At 44.5% G+C, this 22,533-nt stretch overlaps 1 protein-coding gene across 1 annotated transcript; it reads left to right on the plus strand.

Annotated features, from left to right (window-relative positions):
* Window positions 1–577: 577 nt before the first annotated feature.
* her9 (hairy-related 9) lies at window positions 578–2,746 on the plus strand. Its single transcript, XM_058084585.1, has 4 exons — window positions 578–846; window positions 958–1,053; window positions 1,145–1,232; window positions 1,323–2,746. The coding sequence occupies exons 1-4, from the start codon at window positions 739–741 to the stop codon at window positions 1,904–1,906; spliced, it is 876 nt and encodes a 291-aa protein (XP_057940568.1). The 5' UTR covers window positions 578–738; the 3' UTR covers window positions 1,907–2,746.
* Window positions 2,747–22,533: the final 19,787 nt, after the last annotated feature.

Below are 22,533 nucleotides of genomic sequence, written 5' to 3' on the forward strand. Positions count from 1 at the left end.
AAAGTGGTCGCGCGCCATTGGATGAGTGCGTGCTGCTTCAAACGCCGCCTCGCGTGCCAGCACAAACAGACGGCTCGCGCCTGGAAGTGGAGTCATAAAAATAAAAGTTGTTTACTTAACGAGGACCTGTTTTGCATCTCCGCGTATCTATTAAAGTTGACAGAAATCCGCTTAGGTTGGTTGAATACATACATACAGCAAATACAGGCAAAAATAAACTACCTCGTTGTATTACAGAATAAGTTACCAAAATGACAAGTATTTATTTTTACGCGCATCGACCAAGTTGGCGACAGACATCCGAGTGCATTCCCCGGGCTTATCATCGCCGCCTCCTGATCCCAGCAAGCAGGACCTGCCTGCCTCACATTCGTTCGGCCTGCTTCTGTTGTTCTTCCCCGCCGGGCTGATTGAGCAGCGCGTGACTGACGGCCCGCAGAGGTGTTGACCAATCAGCAGCCAGCCCTGCGCCTACTGGGCCAACCCGCGCTGCCATTGGCCGACGCGAGTGTGGGAAAGAATGCAGAGAGGGTTTCACACGAAGTGGGAGCACGCGCGCCGCCTATAAGTAGATCCGTGGCGCGTGTCGACGCCACAAGTGGAGACGCAATCCGTTGCAACCAGACGATTACACAATACTGATAACAGGACACGATTGTTCTGGTGGACCTACGTCTTCATTTTTTACCATTTGATTATATCTCTTCCTGAAAGGATTACGTATTTTCAACCACGATCATGCCAGCTGATACTATGGAAAAGCAGACAGGATCCCCGATGGCTGGTGCCCCTGCAAACGGATCCCACACACCCGACAAGCCAAAAAACGCCAGCGAGCATAGAAAGGTAATTGACACTCACCTCCGTGCAACTCACACCTTCTTTTTGTGTTTATTGTAGAGATGTCATCCTTGTGGAAGTGTCTTAACAATTATCTCCGTGTTTTTTTCCTCTCAGTCATCCAAGCCCATTATGGAGAAAAGGCGCAGAGCAAGAATCAACGAAAGCCTTGGTCAGCTCAAGACGCTCATCCTAGACGCACTAAAGAAAGATGTAAATATGCTTTAAACATATGTTTAAACACCAATGCTCAATGTTTCATGTACATTGGATTGACATTGGACTTTAAATGTTGCCTCCACAGAGCTCCAGACACTCCAAGCTGGAGAAGGCAGACATCCTGGAGATGACTGTGAAACACTTGAGGAACCTGCAGCGCGTCCAGATGAGTGGTAAGTTCAGGAAGATATTATTTTATTATATTATTATCTATTTAACAGTGAATGCATCACTAACGCCACTCCCTCCTTCCTTTGGAGCAGCTCTGTCCCCCGACGCCACCGTCCTGAGCAAGTACAGAGCAGGATTCAACGAGTGCATGAATGAAGTCACCCGCTTCCTGTCCACCTCCGAGGGGGTGAACTTGGAGGTGAGGTCGAGGCTGCTCAACCACTTGTCCGGCTGCATGGGTCAGATGATGGCCATAAACTACCCGCAGCAGCAGCAGCAGCAGCAGCAAGCCCCCCCTCAGCAGGCCCACCTTGTTCAGCCCCTCCATGTGCAGCTCCCCTCCAGCCTGCCCGTCAGCCCCGCCATGGCCTCCAAACTCAGCCCAGCCGAAGCGGCCTCCCCCAAGGTGTTCGGCGGCTTCCAACTGGTCCCAGCATCCGATGGACAGTTTGCCTTCTTGATCCCGAACCCCGCGTTTGCAGCCGCCTCGGCAGCACCTATTATTCCTCTGTACGCAAACGCAGGGCTGCCGGTGACTGTCAACGGACCTTCGGCGCCCGCTGCTGCGTCACCCGTCCATGGGATGACGTCGTTCTCCGGAGGATCCCAGGCGGTCAGCCCGGTGGGAGTAAGCCCCGGCTCGGACAGCGGCGAGGCTGTGTGGCGTCCGTGGTAGCGGCTCATTGGCAGGTTTTGGGATGAAACGAGAACAAGGAGAGCTTTGACGAGGATCGAACCCGTGACTTTTCCGCTTCAGCACCCTGACAGAGTTGATGCAGCAGCTGTATTGTTTGTTTCGTTTTATGGAACACAGAGCCCTGAGCTGGCACAGTTGAAATAATTCATCACCGAGTCCAACATTTGGATTTTGGCGAGAAATAATGTCTACATGCAGAAGAGATGATTTATAGGAGTTTTACTATAAAGTACTTTTTATCAAAAGGTTTAGTTTTGTACAGTTAATGATTGTTATACCAAAGCTGTGTTTTATATTTCTTCTTGTTTGTGTTTTCGACAGAAAAACCGGCCGATTGCCTGGTGTTTGTTAAATAAATCATAGTGCAAAAATACACTTTCGTGTCTACAATCTATTTCACCACAAACCGTTCACACGTTGACAGAAAAGCCAAAACTAATTCCATTTTTTTGACATTTTGAAGTTGGAATCTTTGGCGTCAAGTTTGGCGGGACTTCTTTACATCTGGCAGGGACAATGGCTTTGTTGTCTTTCTTTCTATTCCTCACTCCGGCTATAAAGGTAATTAAAAGTTGTAAAGGGGCTCTCATTCCGTATGCAGCGGGATCCCGGAGAAGTCCTAAAGTCTATTCATGAGCCTGGGAGATGTGCTCGGGGTTAATGTCACTAACAGATTGCCCCACTGAAAGAAGAATATGGAGGGATCCCTCTTCCTTTTGTCTGCCAATTGTTCCATTCCACTCCCCGCGAGGAGTGAACCTGCACCTTGGAGGGAACTTGTTCCGACATTCGCTTACAAATGATTACCTGTACTGATCACTGTCGTGTTTATTGTTTAAACTACAGGTGCGCTTTTACGCATGGGTGTGAGCCCTATTAAAAAGAGACCCTGGAAGGATAACCTCGGCTCCTTTTGGCTGCCAACTGTTTGTTTGAGCCCCCCCCCCCCCACACACACACCCGAGCAGTGGGTCTGCACCTTAAAGAAGAAGCAAGTGGACTTGGCTGGATTTATACTCAAGTGCGCTTTTACGCACTTGGTTACAATTTACTATCGTCCTCTTGTGTAAATAATTGCCCCCCTCCAGAATAAAAACAAATCCAGAGCATGTATTTCTGTCTCTTGTGGCGTGGTACAGCCCCCCCCCCCCCCACACACACACACACTTGGGATTATGTTACAGCCTCTCGGTTTGATAGTTGATAGTTAAAATGATAGTTATTACAGTTCTCTGGATCATGTTTGCCATTTCGTGTGATTGCATTCTCACGGTGCCCAGTCGGTGCCCAGCCGGTGCCCTAGAGATGCCACCGGGTCTCGATGACGCACCGAAACCCCGACAGCCAAATTGCAAACTAGTCACACTCAAACAGCAGTTGGCTGCGTGTGCCGCCTCTGCAGTTCTTGTTACTGCCTGCGCGTCTGAGTCAATAGTTCAGAGATGCCATTGAGGAGCTGAGGTCGTGAGAACCGAGCGAACTAGTCCGCCTGTGGTCGGGCACTGGGCCAGTAAGTAAATCCCCGCCGGCGTGCCGAGGTGAGGAGGCGGACGGCCAGAAGCGAGCCGCACACACACACAGGAGTCCGGTGAAAAAATGACTCAAGTGGGAGGGGTGAACTGTTAAAACAAGTTGAGTCAGTCTGTCTATTTTTAGCCTGAAGAAAGAAGATGATTGTGGAAAGGAAGGGCTTATTATTATTATCAGCATACAGCAGGGGAATCGTGTTTGTAATTAACTTGTAATTGTCATCAACTTCCACGTTAGGTGGTATAACTTCCACAAAACAGGCGGGAAAACCTTTCCAGGATGATGAAAAGGATTCCTATGCAGGGCTGAATGTCCCTCGGGGATGTGGCCATCATCCCTTGGGAGCAGTCCCTATTGAGGGAGGGGGCGGTAGTGAAGTGGTCGTCAGAGGAGCCAATCATTCTCATTAGCGACTGAATAGAAGCCACATTGCCCCCAAACTTTCAGCATCACTTTTCCCTCCAAAATGTATAATAGCCATTGTTGTATTGATGTAGCAGGTTTCATAGGCAGCACTGGAGTGCCTTCCATATGCAGGTTGAGCTGCTATATACATTATATATATATATATATATATATATATATATATATATATATATATATATATATATATATATATATATATATATATATATATATATATATATATATATATATATATATATATATATATATATATATATATATATATATATATATATATATATATATATATATATATATATATATATATATATATATATATATATATATATATATATATATATATATACACACACAATAACCAATGCATGACATGCACTATTGCATCACAGCACTTAAAGGTGTACCATGTCTCCTCTGTCATTTCAGCTTTATAATAAACAATTCCATCATTAGCCGTATCTTCATTGTTGCCCCAAAGAACAAATAAACAAATAGGGAAGAGCCTTGCCCTGATTAAACCATACAGCACTAGTGGAGACTATTGGTGCAACAGCAAAAATAGGATATCATAAAAGTAAAATAGTCATGTCCGATTTACCAGCCTGACATGAGCTTGCAAATCAGACAAAAGTTCATATTGGTATCAGTATCGGTATCTTCCCTTTATGTAGAGCACGTATAGCATTAACATTCCATTTGTGGAGATTGCAGCAAAATGCAATGAACACTGTGTTGCTCAAAAGGAAGTTAAGCCCTACTTAAAGATGGAGCAGCATCATAGCTCATACTGGCCAAATAATGACCAAAAATGTCTGTTTGTGTGGACAGGGCCTGGTTCTCCCCACCTCCGTGGACATATGGCGGTAACAGTCAGTGGCGTCATTAGGCCTATTTTAGGGGGGCTTCAGTGTTCAGTGTAAATGTTCTTAAGCCTCCCTAAATAATTTGATATTTTTTATTAATAAAAAAAAATATATTAATTTTTTTAATAAACATTTTTTATAAATTTTTTTTGTACAAAAAATCTCTGACAAATTTCATATAACAGGGCCAATGTATATAAGAAAGCCAATAAGCAGGCTAATACTACTACTACTAGTAGTAGTAATAATCAGAATAATAATAATAACGATGATGATAGTAATAATAATAGTAATAATAAAATAATAAATATAATGTATCATAATATATATGTAGTAATTTTAGTAATAATCAGAAGAAGAAAAATAATGATATAAATAATAATAGTAAAAATAATATAATAAAATAATATATCATTATATATATAATTATAACAAAAATAAAAATAATATTAAAAAAATAATTAATAATATAATAATGATGATTCTTTAATTGATGACTGTCCACTGGTGTAGATTGTGTGTACTTGTGTACATTTAATGGTGGCCTAAAACAATTGAGTATCTCTACTAAATCTGTCCAAAAGTGGGAAAGTTATATCCCGCTTCTTGTTCCTTACTTGTTTTTGGGATTTTTTTGAATGTCTACTACATTCATTCATATCCTGTGCATGGGGGCTAAGCCCCCCCCCCCGTCCTCAGAACCTAGTGACGCCCCTGGTAACAGTCACTGTCAACATTTGACAAAGATCATCCAACCGCATACTAAACAGAACCCAACCATGGGCCGACTGCTTTGGGGGAACAAGCTAGCCCAGCTTACATTCTTACCGGGTCACACCATTGATTTTGAAGCCAGTCCGAATCAAAATGGCATGGAATAATTCTTTTAGCAGTTATTTTCTTTTCTCTTATACATACAGGAAATAGCTGCAATTATGGCATATTGGAAGTTTTTCAATCCGCACTCTGCTGGTACATTTCCAATCGGAACTGGCTTCCCCATGAGCAGAACCTAAAACATTTAACCGGTGCTCTAACTCTTAGGTCATGACTTCACCATATCTCAAAGCTGTTGAATTTTCACATTGCCAACATGGGCGTGCCATTACTCAACTATTTGCCGCTGAGGCTTATCGCTGCTGCATGCGGTCTGAACTAAAATAACACACCAGCTGTCCATACTACAGGGGAAGGCAGGGATGAGCCTCCCTTACGAGATAAATACATCATGTCAGGCTGAGGCTCCTTCAAGGCCACTTCGGTGTCTTCAGGAGGAAGTGCGCTAAGACATTCTACTTTCACTGCTGGAATCTGCAGTGCTTGCAAAAAGGCTGCAAGCCTTGTGCACTGAAAGCAGAGAGACCTGCTGAAAAGCCAAATCTGACCTCAGACACACGTCCTTTCGCCAAGTGGTGGGAATGACTGGAACCCAAGTGGCATATATAGAGCCTGTGATATTTGATCATGCTCGATGCCACCACCCCGTGTAACCTCTGTGGTCTGCACCCGCTGGCTATAAATACAAAGACAGACAGGAAATGTGAAGTGACCTAATAAATAAGTGCCGTCACACGAATCTCCATGCGGAACTGCTTCAAATCCCACATGACACATTTTAGGAAAGGTTTTATACTTTTCCTGAGCTTCAGCAGCTTTTTAATGCCACCACACTGAGAAGGGCTTTGTTGAATGGACATCGTGTTATTATTGTAAGGGGGTGCACCAAATCGTGTTATCGCAACCTAGATGTTTGGTTCATGTGACTGAGCTAATCATTTTCGGTGTAGTCAAACAAATTATTTTGATTTTTTATATTATGAAACTCAACCTCAACTATTTTGAGTAGATTTGACTCAATCTATTTTAGTCAATGAAATGAAATGAAATCCCTTTTACACCTTTTTAATGTCCACAGGTAGGAATGCATGTTAACCATGTCATTTGGACTCATTATCATACAAATGAAAGACAAGGCAAAAACATTGCCACTCAATTTCTTTGACAAGCTGTGTAAATCACAGATGGAGGGGGGCACCGTGGGTTCTTTCCTGAGCGTGCCGAGGCCTTGTAGGCCAAGTCAGGTGGTGACAGCCGCACTGTTGCTGTACAACGTTTTCTCTTTAGCGCTGTAGAGGAAGGTAAGGGGGGGCATTGTCCCTCCAACAGGATGTCCTGGTGAATTTTCCCATCTCATAGACTATCCTTTGTGTGTAAAGACATTTGGGAAAATCTTTAAAGCAGATGTCACCACAGCTTTGAAACAGTGCCATGCACCTTTTAACCCCCTCGGGCTCTTCCTTCCCTTCCCCACGTGCGCATATGACTTTGTTTTCTTACTTTATTTTGCTGCCTCGCCCGTGAATGTTAATGGAAGCGCAGAGACTGACAATGTGTATTGTGGCGCATGGCAGTTATATGACGAGGACCGCTCTCTCTTTCCTTTAGTTCCCATACCCTGGGAAGGTAAACACGCTTTGTCTTTGCTCTTGTTTTTTCTGTAGCAACTGTTGAACAGTGTGAGCTCCACTTGTGGTTTCATTGCCCGGATTGTCATGCAAGATGAGCGCAGGAGACAAGTGTCAATAAGTGGATGGGCCCTTGCCAAACAAATGGCCAGAGAATGGGCAAAGGCAGCCAAGAATGCAGCTGGGTACACAGAGAGAGCGGGAGAGAGACAGAGAGAGAGAGAAAGAGAGTATTAAAAATAGAACGTTGCTGTCCTTTGAAAAGCATGTGTCCCCAAATATTGTGGGTTTCCTCACGCAAAACTTTAAATTATTATTATTTATTCTAAATTATTTAAATTATTTGTACAAATTACTGTTTACGCTGTACATTGTTGATATTATATATTATTATTATATAATTATTATTATTATTATACGGGAGCCAGGCAACAACATTTTGTTGGCAATTTCACTGCTGTGTTATTGTGCAATGACAATAAAGAATATCTATCTATTTCATTTGAACATGCATCAGATTCCAATTGAGTGCATCCCATAATCAGTTCACAGTTCCAAAAGGAGTAGGAAGAAGCAAAGCTTATTAAATCCTACCCCTCCATTTGGTACTTTTACAATCAGTAACTGTTACATTTGTTCACTTTCTAATATAATTTAATTTAAAAAAATTAATTAAAAATTTTAAATTAATTTCTTTTTGTATTTGTACTTGAACGCCTCTGTGAGTCTGGCGGCATGTCTGCAGTCTTCTCATCTCCGGCCACTGGCTTCATTTGGGATGTTTTGGCAGCGTCATTTGGCCTTTTTGTTCATGAGTGACTTACCTGTCAGCGTGTAATGGAAGGTTTTTTTTTATTTATCCGCGTTGTCATGGTTACTCATGACATATGTCCATCTGTTGGATTTGCTGTGGGGGCCACTCCCCATACTCTTCATTTGAGATACCAGAACAATCAATAAGATTAGAAGCGCTGGGTCTTTTACCACTTAGGAACGATTTGTTTTGTTGGACGTGGCCAAAGAGGTATTTATTAATTTTACAATATGTTTATTATTATACAATAGCTGTAGTTAGCAATGCCGTTGTAGTGGGTTGCGTAATACTTGTAATATTTACTTTGTGACCAATTTCAGCATTTGCTCATATTATATTATTCACTCATTCATTTTCTACCGCTTATCCTCACAAGGGGGTGCTGGAGCCTATCCCAGCTGTCCTCGGGCAAGAAGGGGGGTACACCCTGGACTGGTGGCCAGCCAATCACAGGGCACATATAGACAAACAACCATTCACACTCACATTCATACCTATGGACAATTTGGAGTGGCCAATTAACCTAGCATGTTTTTGGAATGTGGGAGGAAACCGGAGTACCCGGAGAAAACCCACGCATGCACGGGTAGAACATGCAAACTCCACACAGAGATGGCCGAGGGTCATATTATGTTAGCTAAATATATTATATATCTTAAATATATGATATTATTCAAGTAAAAGTGTCCAAATGTGCTTTTCGGTGACTCCCTCTGCATCGCTCACCTGTCAGTGTGTACATGAAGGCCTGATGTGTGCACCTTTGGGTGTCTGTGTACCACCCGAGGTCACCCCCCGCGGTGTGGCCGTGCACTGACTGACAGCAGTGGCACACTTCTACAATAGATGATCTTTGCTGCCCGCTCTGACTGTATCGACACCAAGCGGGATGGTTCCCTCATGCAGAACTCACGGTATTGATCACTGGCGAGATCTCCCAGCCTTGCTCTTTGTCCTCTGGTCTTTTCTCGCCTGCCAATCAATACTTCTTTGTGTTGATTTGTACCCATTCACAAATCACTCCGGCCTATTGCCTTTGTTGGGCTGTCAATCAAGTGGAAGGCGTCACTTTATTGGATCCTCCTTCAGTCCAGACTTTCCCATTCCAGGTTGGAATGATGAGACCAATATCCAGTTATTTCCCAGCATTATCACCTCTTGCATTACACTCATATTTTTATTTACTAACCCTTAAATAGCAAGAATGTTAAAAAAAGTTAACCCCCCCCAAACCCTCACAAGTAAAGCAAGACATTTATTATGAAGAAGGAACTAACTTGAATCTTTATGATAAACATTGACTGTAGCCCTAAATAATATTCTATCGTACTATCTGTTGTACTCTAGAACTGACTGCTAACAAAACAAGATATAGTTTACACAGTATTGTATGCCAGACATGTGTACTACTAATGAATGATGTCAATGTGTTTTAGGAATTTTCTAATGGGAATTTTGAGCAAACCTGCACTTTCAAATAAAAGAACAAACAAAAAACTTCCCGACAAAAAGCCAATTGCCAAAAAATAACCAGAATTACCCTCATCCTCTGAGGCCGACCTGTCGGTGCCCATGGAGCTGTCAGCAGCTCAACGTCTGAAATGAAGGATCTCAAAGAATGTGACCCGTGTCCTGGGGCCGACTCGCTGATGATGGAAGTGTCTGGCTTCCTCCCACACAAGGGGTCTACTGCTGGGCCTCATTCACAAACGAGACATGAACGTGTCCATGCTAACATTTCAGGATGCAATTGTTGATTTTTTTGCAATTGCTGAGTGCCAAATCATGTAGAGCAGTGGTTCTCCAGTGGTTTGGCTGTGGGACCCACCATCACCCTTCAATGACAAGCGGGACCCAAATTACCGACATTTCTTGGCTTAAACTTCTCACACACTGGCTTCACGGTGGTCGAGTGGTTAGCATGCAGACCTCACAGCTAGAAGACCCGAGTTCAATCCCACCCCGTGCATGCGTGGGTTTTCCCCCATTCCAAAAACATGCTAGGTTAATTGGCGACTCCAAATTGTCCATAGGTATGAATGTGAGTGTGAATGGTTTTTTGTCTATATGTGCCCTGTGATTGGCTGGCGACCAGTCCTGGGTGTACCCCGCCTCTCGCCTGAAGACAGCTGGGAGAGGCTCCAACACACCCTCGATCCCCCGTGAGGATGAGTGGTAGAAAATGAATGAATTAACTTCTCACACATCAAATGAATAAATGACATTATGCCTTTCACAGAAATTGGGTGATTACACTCCACAACCAACCTTGGGGTCACCACCCACCAGCTTGCTTGTCCCATCACTGCCGTATTACTGCAATTTCGCTGAGGTCTAGTATGAAACGAGTACATCTCACCATTATCCGTATTCGTGTTGAAAGAAAATGCTCATGACGTATTGACTCTTCACGCTCTGTTTGTACAATGTAATGCAATGTAATGTACAGCTTTAAGCCCCGCCCACTTTTGGTTCCTGCCCCGCCCACTCCGAGTACAGCTACAGTGCAGATCATTTAGATGGGTGAACAGATACAGATGCAGATAGTGGTGGACTGCTCATCCCTAGAACTCCTATTGATTTGTGTTATGAATTGTGGGTGTTATGATAAAGAACTGGCAAATGGCGATAGCATTCCAGTTACTCTTTGACCCGACCACCATCTTTCTTTGTGCCAGTCTTTGGGTGTGAAGTGGGACCAAGCACGGTATGGACTTGTGCGAGTACACCCAAAGTATTTGAACGTGTTCAGGCTGACAATATTTTTGTATCCTTTCATACGTGGCCCGTTGCCACGAGTCAGCGGTGGCGGTCAGGGGTTTCCACTTCTAGACACAACAGTCTGTCCGGGAAAACAACTCTCAGATGCCTCGGCCTTCCCATATTGTCTGGGATGAATCCGAATCGGGAGAGGCTTATTGTTCAAACGTCTTTGTAGTGCCGACCCATTGCAGTTGCGGGGGGATTTCCTCCCTCGTGAGTATTTTTAAATCTGTGTGTGAATTCAAGGGGTGATGTGTCTAATTCCGTATGGCGTGGAACGGCGCACAAATGTCTGGTCACATGGTCCCAGATGATGCATGTGCGCAGTGGCTTCAAGGGAAGGCTTTGTTGAAACAAAACTCAGACGTCATCCTCGCAGCCTGTTTGATTGAGACGGACGCACGGACGTTTTTTGTCAGATTTCATGCATGGCATGCTTCTGCTTGGACAGCTCCAGCGGGTCGCTGGAGGACACATCTACTTTCAACGATGCTCGCTCAAGTGTTTCCGGGGGCCTTCGGCAGGTCACCTGGGGGTCTCTGGCCTTTCAGGGAAAGGCTTCCCCCAGGCCCCTCCTCCTGACGACTTTCAAAGTAGGCGTCCATGCGTTGGTCACCCGGCCGGACGAGTGGGGTGAGGCCAGGGAATAGATGGGTCATATCCAGAAGGGGCCCGTCACCTCTGGATCAAAGTCTCCTTCCGTCTCCTGCAACCTTACTGGAAATCATGTGACACTATTTGTTGTGCACAGATGCAGTTTTGACTTTCCGCCGACTGTCAGTCAAAAATGCTTTTTAAGTTGTGACAATATGATGTGTCCTTAATTATTCAGTTATGTGTGTGGGAGCTAGGAAGTGCTAACTCAATGCTATTATCCAAAAAGAGGCCTTTTAATATGCCAAATAATGTGGAAGCAGGTGGAAAGGAAGCCATTGTAAATGACTTCATGATGAATCCCCCCACTTTACACGGTGCTCTTTCACCAGCCGTTTACTCCTTGTGGAAACTTGATAAAAAGTGTATCTTACCATGAAATGAGTGGGCACAGATAAATGGCCAACGCGGGTCTTTGTCCATCAATGCAGTCAGCCTTTCTGGGGGTCCAGCGACTGGGCAGGTTGGGACCTTATGTCATCATTCCCAGCCTTTGTTTGGGCGTGTCCCTGGGGCAACCACATCAGCTGTGGCCATTGTGTGTGAAGATTCAATGGCCCATATATTCATTGCAGGGCGAGTGTGGGCCCCGTAACAGAAACAAATTGATACATAAAAGCCCCCGGCCCCATTTGGCTCACATGACGCATTTGAAATGGTGAAAAAAGAGCACATTGGAGTCTGTTGGAAATCTTGAGAAAAGCTTGGTCACCATAACAACCGTGCGGTCAAAGCAGTCCATGGGCCATTAAACTCCAATCAGATGTAAATTTGGGCTGCTCCCAGGCCTCCGCGCAGCCGACACAAATTAAACAGTTTGATTGGCAATTTACATGTCACCTTAATGGCTTTTTATTCATTTGGCCTTTGTGTGACTGAAGAGACTTACAAACCTTCATTGAGTTATTATATCAGCCAGGGGAACACACGTTTTTTCCCCTTTGCTTGAGTTATTATATCAGCCCGCTAGAGCTCCATCTATTTTGGATAAATATCTTTAAAGGGGAACACAATGTTTTTTCCCCTTTGCTGTGCATTTTAGTACCAGAAAATGAGTTAATATGAGTTAGCTAAAACTTTCACAAACTATATGTCCGAGCCAAGAAATGTGAATGGTTTGGCCTTTGTGTGACTGAAGAGATTTACAAACTTTCATTGAGTTATTATGATGGAGCCCGCTTGAGCGCCATCTATTCTGGATAAATATCTTTAAAGGGGAACAAACGTTTTTCCCCCCCTTTGCTGTGCATTTTAGTACCAGAAAATGAGTTAATATGAGCTAGCTAAAACTTTCACAAACTATATGTCCGAGCCAAGAAATGTTTGATTAAAATTTAAGAACGTTTAATGACTTTTCTGCCATTTGAGTTTTAATCGTGAATTGCCTGGTGTCAAATGTACCGTTTCGCCCACCTTGCTAAACCGTGGAAGGACCCTATAAAAAAAATATAGAACGGAAACAAAGTTGAAGGGTGTGGGTGACATGGTCTTCACATCGCTGGGGGGGACATCTGAAGTTAAAATATTTCCCATCACTTGATGCCCTGTCATGGCGGGTGCAGGGTTGGATGCTTTAATAATAATCATCATCATTATGGGCCACGGCGAGCAGGTCTTTTCAGAGTAAATAGAGCAAATCTACTGAATGTCGTAATCCATGCACACATCCAAGCATTGTTTGCACTCACCGAATAAGACGGGAGACTTTTTGAATGTGGCTGGGAATCAACTGTACTGCATTGCTGCCCCCATTGTTGGGTTGTTTCTCCAAGCGTGTCGCTACTGCATGCGGCTAAACATGACACAGAGGAGACCGTGTGTGGTCCCACGCTCGCATACTGTCCTCACGAGGCTGCACACACTCTTTAGCCGTACAATGACAGTATTCTGCTGCGCAGCGTGTGCTTTTTACTGGCTCAGGGCCAAGCTGACCTGCGACCTGACATTACCAGTAAAGCCGCCACATCCCCATTGCTAGCTCTTTGTTGCACGGTGCGGTGAACGATGCCATGGCGTCTTCCATGCGGGGCAGACGGGGCGCTAATTTGACAGAGGGATGATTAACAGCCGACGGCATAGGGCATTGTTTCTATAGTCCCTCATCTCCCATTGGGGGGTTGACTGTGCTGTTACGGTCTCTTGTGGTTGTGCGTCAACAGGACACAGTTGGATCATAAAAACACATTTAATTTCATCTTGTACAAAAAAACCACGGTGGGCCAAAAAAGTTTTAATTGTTTGGAGACAATCTACTTTCCGAACATCCCTGAGGTTCCGTGAGTAAGGTACCAGACCATCACGTCCTCCTACAGATCAGGGGTAATAATTGGGATAACTTGCAATGAGTCTCATACTGTGAAGGAACTTTGGTTGAGGGCCTCTACTGACTAGATGATAGCCTTTATATAAGAATGAAGAATATACAAATGTGACCTTTTATTTGACTAAATATATTAAATGGAGGGCTGCACGGCGGTCTAGTGGTTTGCAGCTAGGAGACCGGAGTTCAATTCCACCCTCGGCCATCTCTGTGTGGAGTTTGCATGTTCTCCCCGTGCATGCGTGGGTTTTCTCCGGGTACTCCGGTTTCCTCCCACATTCCAAAAACATGCTAGGTTAATTGGCCACTCCAAATTGTCCATAGGTATGAATGTGAGTGTGAATGGTTGTTTGTCTATATGTGCCCTGTGATTGGCTGGCCACCAGTCCAGGGTGGGACTCTCGCCCGAAGACAGCTGGGATAGGCTCCAGCACCAACACGACCCTCGTGAGGATAAGCGGTAGAAAATGAATGAATGAATGAATGAATGAATATTATATTTCCTATATTTTTAATGAAACCAAATCAGGTTGAGGCAGATTCCCACTCCAGTTCACATGAAAATGTTCAAAATGCAGCATTTTGGCGATCCTTAAAAATATCCAAAGAAAACAAATAAAATCCAAAAGTTTAACGTTTCCATGTATAAGTATTGCACTTTGATGCAAATATATTTGTGTGGTACAACGCATGCAATACATCATGAAGAATATTATACAATATACATAATGAGGCAAAACCTCATGTTAGAAATGCTTAAAATGTTCCATAAAAATAAATAATAAAAGACATTCATGTCGTAGTTTCCATGCAAGAAAAGTACCTGCAGTGCCATCTTGACATGAAGTATTGCACTTAGCAGGGTGTGTGGCATAATAATATGTAGAATGTCTATAACACAACAGTAGAGAAAGCTTCCTTTGGGCTTTAAAATGAGTCTTTTTTTAAATGAAATGGTATCATTTCATATCTGAAATTCAGGCTGCATGAAAACGATCAGCGTGGAGTCCCACCCGGCTGCGCTAAACGCTGGAGAGAATGGCAGAATGGCACATTGTGGTGCAGTCTGGTGTCCGCACACAGCCGCTGTTTGTCCACTGGTGGCTGTGGAGGATTCATTAAGCTCCACATACAGCAGCCCTTGTGTGAGTGACAGATCTCTAAAGGTGGTGTCAGCCCAGATCATCCCTCCGCTCTCTCGCCCATCTGGCTGCCGGGCCTAACAAGGCCTGTCCTTGGCCTATAGGCGGAGCATAAAGACCGGAGGTGAGGGGAAGAAGAAGTTAAAGACTCAAATATCCCATCACATTCTCTGTGGTCTGTGAGCTCCAATTATTCACAGCTTATCTTTTCAGCTCCACTGATCTCCAAATGAATAAAGCGCGGGCCGTATTACTGACGGCCGGGTGCACCTCTAAAGAGGCTGAAGGAGTATCAGGCCTGTGGGTTAGGGTGTCAATCCGGCCCTGACCCCCGGGGTTAGGGAGGTGACGTCGTGTCGTGACAGCACCTAGCGTCCGCTTGTAGCACCTCCATTTAGAGCTTGTGTGGATAAATGCAAAGGCCAATCACATTAGAGGAGGCTTCTGTTCGCTTCACACCCAAAGAGAAAAATCTCCAATGGCTGCCTTCTGACTTTAAAGTCAGGCTGAGGCGGGTTTCAACTCAAGCACCCTGAGGTGTCCTAGACAGATGGCCGAGCACAGAGCACTACAGCGCATGGAGGTGGACGCTACAATAGGTCAACCTACAGTAGACTTCATTAAGTAGGAGGTACACCCTCTTCAATGTTGTATGCTGCTTGTCATTGGGGTCACGGGTGAGCTGGAGCCTATCCCACAAACAACCATTGACAACCGCAGGTATTAAGTCATATGTTCATGACTGTGGTTTGCGGCACACTGCATCATACTGACAACTGTGTGATATTTTGCAGCATACTGTCGTGTAATCAAGTACTAACTCCTCCCTCGCTGGTTGGGTTGCAGTCTTTACTTGGCACAGAGCCGGGCTGGCACACTGTGAGACCATTCTGGGGGGCCCATTCCGCCCAACTCTCAGATCTCCCAACATGTGTTGTTGTTGACGTCGACATTCTCTTGAGGGAGATTCTCATGCCAGCTCACAATGTCTAAACAAGCTGCCATGTCTAATTCACTTAATTCAATTAGGTCCCAATCTGTGCCAAGTGGGCCCGGTGCAGTGTAGCGGTGATAATGAGCACGGGGGGGTGGGTGGGGGTTCTTGCACTTACTCTGGACTTTATCCTTCATTGTGCACTTCACGAAGGCTTTAATCAGTCCTGGATGAGCTAGTTCATTTGATGTCCAAAATGCCCCCTCCGTATTCTGCAGACAGACTAATGAACGTCCTTGTATGGATTTATATTCACTATACATGTTAGCATAACAAGTTAGCAGGCTGAACTACGATACAAATGGCCGCACTGATGAATGTTAAAGTTGTTATTGACTACCAACATGAATTGCGCTGCATTTTTCTATCTGCCTCTTGACAAAAGCTTTGTTTTCCAGACATCAGTCATGCTTGTGAAAATGTCAGCGCTGACAGCATCGTAAGCACATACTTATCCTGCAGCGTCAGAGATGCTAAATAGCAGAAGTCGTCACGCTTGACAAGAAAATAGACATTGTTGGGGAAAAGCAGCCTTTCTGCTTCTTTAACACCTTCCACTTCAGCTGTGAAGTATCTCAGACCTATGAGGCCTTTAGTTTCAGCCCAGCTTCCAAAAGGCCCCCCGCTGATCCACCCGGGACCCTTGTCCCAAAGTGGCACAAAAAAGCCCCTCAAACATTTGACTTTCTCACAGAAAGAGCTCACTAAATGCTATTTCTGGGATGGACTCCTGCTAGGGTTCATATGCCTTGTATAGTCACATTGCCCAAAGTTGAGTCAACACCATTACCATGACAATGCCCCAGAAGAAAGGGCCAAAAAGCTTGTTTTTGAATAAAAATTGGAAACTATGGGATCCTTTGTTTTGCAGGGAGAAAAAAAGATGAAAATCAGACATAGATGGTCATTTGGAAAAGTGCTGCCCAGTGAATGTCTTATTTACATGCCAAAGGGAAGGCTGGGATTTTCAAAGGATGGGAAAACAGGAGCTCCTATTATGGAGGAGGGGGGGCTGGCTCAGGCCGAGGCTCTGCCAGCGGCCTCCCTGCCGGGCCGCAGTTAACAAGGACGGGGCTGAATTCAAGAATGACAACGACTCTTTAATTGGTGACATATTATGTTTATGGAGAGGGCGCTGCTGCCTTGCTAGTTTGGTCCTGTGGGCTCCAGGTGATACCTCCAGCTTCTTCTCAGGACCCTTCACGTCAGAGGAGAGGAAAAAATCATTGAGTGACAATGCTCAATCATTTATTAGGCTCTCTTCAAGTGTTGGATACCCCCCCCCCCCCTTTAAGAAGAGCTTCTCTTGGTGACTTGGGCCAATCAAGCTTATCATAAGACAAATCTTATCTGGCGCTTGTATTTATTTACTTATTATTATTATTTTTTCTTCCTTTTCTTTTTTCTTCTTTTTTCCTTTTTCCTTTTTTCTTCTTTCATTTTTCTTCTTTCTTTCTTCTTTCTTTCTTTTTTCTTTCTTTTCACTTTTTTTTTCTCTTTTTTCTCTTCTTATTGCTGTTTATGAAATGAAAACCATACTGTAATACTGTAATACTCTACGTTGATTTAGTTTGATATAAATTTCTTGAGGCCAAACAACATGTATTTTTTCGCCCACCAGAAATGCCATCTGTCCAAATTCGAAAGGAACGGTTCCCCATTGAAAGCACTTACTTTCATTAACAAGACTAATGTGTTGATTGTTTTTTTTTTTTAGAAATTTCCATAACATGTGGTTGTATGCAAATACTATGACAATAAAAACGTGAACATTGATAAATAATTATACCAAAACAACAAAGCCTATCTAGCGCTTTTAGGCCATGCTGACAGAAAGGGGGGGGGGGGATGCTCCATGCTGCGGCTTGTGGCTTCACACTCCACAACACTTCATCGGGAAAGCCGACAAATATGAGAGAAGGTGGATGAACGGTTGGCGGATGTGAAGAAAAAGCCATCACATCCTGAGTGGAAGCTAGCAGTGTTAGCTTCCATGATGACTAATGATATATTCACCAGCTCGTATTTTACGCCTTTAATGGAAGGAAGGTTGGACACAGCCTGGTGACCACGTGAAGAGCACGTTTATTTATTTATAGCGCTGTTTGCCCCATGTGAGCGTAAACAAAGGATGCGTGTCATAAATATACAGTTGGAATCATAAGCACGATTTAGTAGCAATGTGTTAGCCAGATTGTTGCCAATAAATACACGTGCTTTACCATTTGAGACAGGTTTTACTTTTGTTGACGTTACACGAGAACACTTTCATGACTTATTTGGCTAAATAAGGAACAATTGGGATTTTGCAAGTTTTGATTTTGAAGAGTGCAACCCAACTGCGTATATAGAATATTAGGACTTAAAGGGTATAAGGAAGAGCATAATGAAGCCCCCCCACCCCGACAGACTGAATGTATACCCAGACTATAGGCCCCACAGGCCCTTTTCTTGTGTCACGTTTAAAGTAGTGCTTGCTTTTCTATAACATCCCGTTATAAACAGTTTTGGAAGAAAGCTTTGTTGCCCTTAGGGGCGTCACTTAACGCTAAGGGGGTGGGGGCAAAGTGCACAGCTCTTCAAAATGTGAGTGAAAGGAAGGGAGCGAGGCGAAGGAGGTCTAATGAAATATTTAAGATTTGGGCTAAAAGGGAGGGTGAATAAAGGAGTCGGCCGAGGGCCCCCATTGTCCCGGGCTGCCGAGCGGAAGCAGGGCCGAGCTGCTACAGATGTGGGGAGGGCCCATATTGGGGAGGGATGTGTCGGCTCTGCTCACAGCTGTGTCGCCGCCATCCCACCCCAGCCACCAGCCCCCTGCCTTTGTGCGCCTTTGTGCGGGTCACAGAGTGGCGATTTTACACCGAGATGATTGCACAGCAACGCCTTTGTGTTGCCAACACGGAGGCTCCGCCCACTCTGGACCATCTTGACACAAATTCTTAACATCTTGGACACAAACCTGCACATTTAATCACTAGAATGATTTCATATATCCATTTCGCGCCTCAAGCCATGAATGTATTTCCTGCGTGCTGATACGCCAACAGTTTGAGATGTGGGGGCGTGGCCTTCTCATCCAGGACCTGCCTATTTAGCATCGAGCTGCTTTTGATTAATGACAGGCTAATTCTATGCAACATATGCCCTTTCCAAAGCACAATTGCTGATGTTTGTGAGTAATGATGTCACCAGGTCACAGCCAACACTTTCTGCACATAAAGAGTGAAATGAAGGAAGAAAATCGAGTTTTGTAAAAGAGCAGTCAATCTCACATCTGCGAGTAAATCTGTTTAGGACCCTGCCCGTGTGTTTAACAACTTAAATAAGTCCGATTTACAACCAAATACTTGTTTATCTTTTGCACAAGCTATAAATCTAGCCAAGACTCATCCGTTCCCTTCACATCTCCGGCTGGGAATCGGAGCGTTGAGGCGAGTTCGGACTTGAGGCTTCACAGCAGGTGAAACACGCCTCACACCTTTAAAGTCATGTAGCACTTAGCTTCAATCATAAATCTAACGGAGCAATTATGTTGTGTTTGAGTGATCACAGAGCCAGTCATTCGTATTGTCAAAACACCATACAGGACAGTACAGTACAGTACAGTATGTACAGTATGTACAAAATACAACTGTTTGCAACGGTCACGTGGCTGCCTAGAGGGCGCTAACTTTCATTGCAAGCATTATATCTCGCCCTCTTTCTGCTCTGAGCATGTAAGCTACACCCCGTGTCTCACACACACGCCTACGCGCGCACACACACACATACACACAATCCAATCCACCACTTTATTTATATAGCACATTTTATGAACAGAGTTTCCAAAGTACTGCACAGACTAGTAAAATAAAAAGTAAAAATAAAATACAATAAATAAAGGTACAAATTGAATTTAATCCAAAACTAAAAGATCAAATAAGAAATAAAATAGTAAAATAGATATTAATAGATATTAATATATTAAAAACAAGATTATTATGTGCTGGAGGTCCGAGATGTATTTGATGTAGACAAGAGCCTTTGCTCAGCGCCGGCAGTGTGAAGGTGCAGATGTCAGGGCATCCATTTTGTATTTTCCTATTCAAACCAAAGAACACTTACATGATGTCTTGGAGTGCTCTATCTCCAGATCGGGGGCGGAGCTAGGGGGTGGCCAGGGGTGGCACAGGCCATCAGATGACAATTTTATCCAACGCGCCTCTGTGGTGTGGACCATGAGTTCAGCCGAATTCCCTGCATCACCCCATTTTAGGTGGGAAGTACTGTCCTTCGTCAGTACATTTACGTAAATACTTTCATGTACCTGTTACTACATGGTATATCAAGTCATTGGCGTACACGTCCGTATTATGCCCTACGTGGTTTTGGCCGCTATGGCCGTCATCTAATAATTGACCAGAGTTGGCATTTTTCAAGCTGCCCCAAAACCAATTCAGGCATGTGTGACCAAAATGTTGTACATTAATGACACTGGTTGTTGGAAATAAACAAATAAAGAAATTAGTCACTTTGGCCGCCCCAATGAAACATTTCTGGAAACAGGAAATGGAAATACATAACGATGAAGGACATGAAGAAACTGTCAGGTATGAAAACCAAGCAACTGATCTATCGACAAAGGCCTTTTCCAACAACTGTCATGTGATGTGTGATGACAGTGATCACCCACAGTGGAACATCTGAGCACTAACCATCCTGCTTGTGCCTGTTGACAATGGGATGCCCGGTAAGCCCTAAGGGGGCTGATGCAAATTGGACAGCGCCGCGGACTTAATACAAACCAGACGAATGACTAACCTGTCCACTTCCTCCCTTTTTCTTCTTTCCTAGGCGCTTGTTTCTTCTTGTGTGCGTTCCTCACAAAGACTTGTCAGCTTTGATGGCCTGTGGGTGAGTGGGCGGCTGTAGAACTCTCCAGAGAAGAGCGCCATGAAGAAAGGCTCACGGTCAGATAATGCAGCTAAATGTTCTTTAAAAAAAGGACGGGGGGACAATTAAGAGAGTGTTTCCCATGCTTCCCCCGCCAGCGGTTGGTGGCTGCCTGTGCAGGAGCTCATCTGTTTGATGGACTCTGAATGCATCTTATTGAATTGATGGGGGTCAGAGATTAGAAGCGGCAATGCGAGAGGAACTGACTGAAAGGAGGGTCCCACGAGGTGGCATCAATGTGAGACACACACACATCACTAACAGCTCTTCCACTTGTCCTGTGTGTAAATGGAATAGCCTAATATATCAAAAGACAATTCTCACTTTATTTCCTGTCCTTCAGCTAAGCCCAACGTATAGCGTACATTCATTCATTCATTTTCTACCGCTTATTGTCACAAGGGTTGTGAGGGGTGCTGGAGCCTATCCCAGCTGTCTTGGGGCAAGAGGCCGGGTACACCCTGGACTGGTGGCCAGCCAATCACAGGGCACATATAGACAAACAACCATTCATCAGCGGCCCCTCCAGCACGCCAAGACCACAAACCAGAGAGACCAACTTGGCAGACGGAGCAGAGCCCAACCGGCCTGACAACATGACGTGGTCTGGACTTAACTCCACAGAGAACCACTAACCTCTTTTTGTTTTTCGCTTTCTTTTGGACTGAGACCTGAGTTCAATCCCACCCTCGGCCATCTCTGTGTGGAGTTTGCATGTTCTCCCCGTGCATGCGTGGGTTTTCTCCGGGTACTCCGGTTTCCTCCCACATTCCAAAAACATGCTAGGTTAATTGGCCACTCCAAATTGTCCATAGGTATGAATGTGAGTGTGAATGGTTGTTTGTCTATATGTGCCCTGTGATTGGCTGGCCACCAGTCCAGGGTGTACCCCGTCGCTCGCTGAAAGACAGCTGGGATAGGCTCCAGCACCCCCGCGACCCTCGTGAGTGGAGGTGAGTGGAACACCTTCATGGCCTCTTAGCCCAAAGAGGAAGCACCACAAAACGGACATCCGTTAGTGATGACTGAAATGGGCCAAAGTGTCGGACATACTTCCGTTGAGGTTTAATAAGTTGGTGCATCGCATATCTGCTGGTTGTTTATTTTAGCAAATCTCTCAAATGGACTCCCATTGCCCCCCATCACTTGTCGTTGATCACACTGCACAGTTTAAAGATGCTTCACTACGGGCTAGACAGCTGTAAGATGACCTTCTATGTGTTGAAGGTCAAGGAGGGAGCCTTGGTTTTGTTTGCCTCCATCTCATGCTTGAAGGAATGCATACGACCAAGAAAGATAAGCAGCCAATTAAGCGTGGGCCGTTTCTGTTGTATTTATTGTCCTGTCTCTGCAATTAGTAGCAGGCTCAAAAACACTTCCTCAAGTACCTTTAGGGCTGTTTTGTTGTCAGCCATACCATTAGGGCCGTAACGATCTGCCCCGGTGCTCCACGCCGCCATACATTGGGTCAAGATGGAGAGGAGGGAACTCTCTGGCTCACTGAGCGCATCCAACATCGGGGAAATATAATCGGCAGATATTTCTATGCCTCTTATTTTTTTAACTCACAATCAGCAATCAGAAGAATTCCTCATGAATGTACATCCCATGAAGATTGAAGACTAGGACAGCCAGTTTAGACTTGGCCAGAAAACATTTTAAAAAAATTATCCTATGTTTTGGTATCAGATTTGTGGCTCGAG

Source organism: Doryrhamphus excisus, chromosome 10 (assembly GCF_030265055.1).
Source record: "Doryrhamphus excisus isolate RoL2022-K1 chromosome 10, RoL_Dexc_1.0, whole genome shotgun sequence".
Taxonomy (NCBI): domain Eukaryota; kingdom Metazoa; phylum Chordata; class Actinopteri; order Syngnathiformes; family Syngnathidae; genus Doryrhamphus; species Doryrhamphus excisus.

Coding starts and splice junctions, on each gene's coding strand:
- her9 (XM_058084585.1), top strand. CDS start 739: ATGCCAGCTGATACTATGGAAAAGCAGACAGGATCCCCGATGGCTGGT. Junction 847..957: donor ACGCCAGCGAGCATAGAAAG/GTAATTGACACT, acceptor TTTTCCTCTCAG/TCATCCAAGCCCATTATGGA. Junction 1,054..1,144: donor TAGACGCACTAAAGAAAGAT/GTAAATATGCTT, acceptor TTGCCTCCACAG/AGCTCCAGACACTCCAAGCT.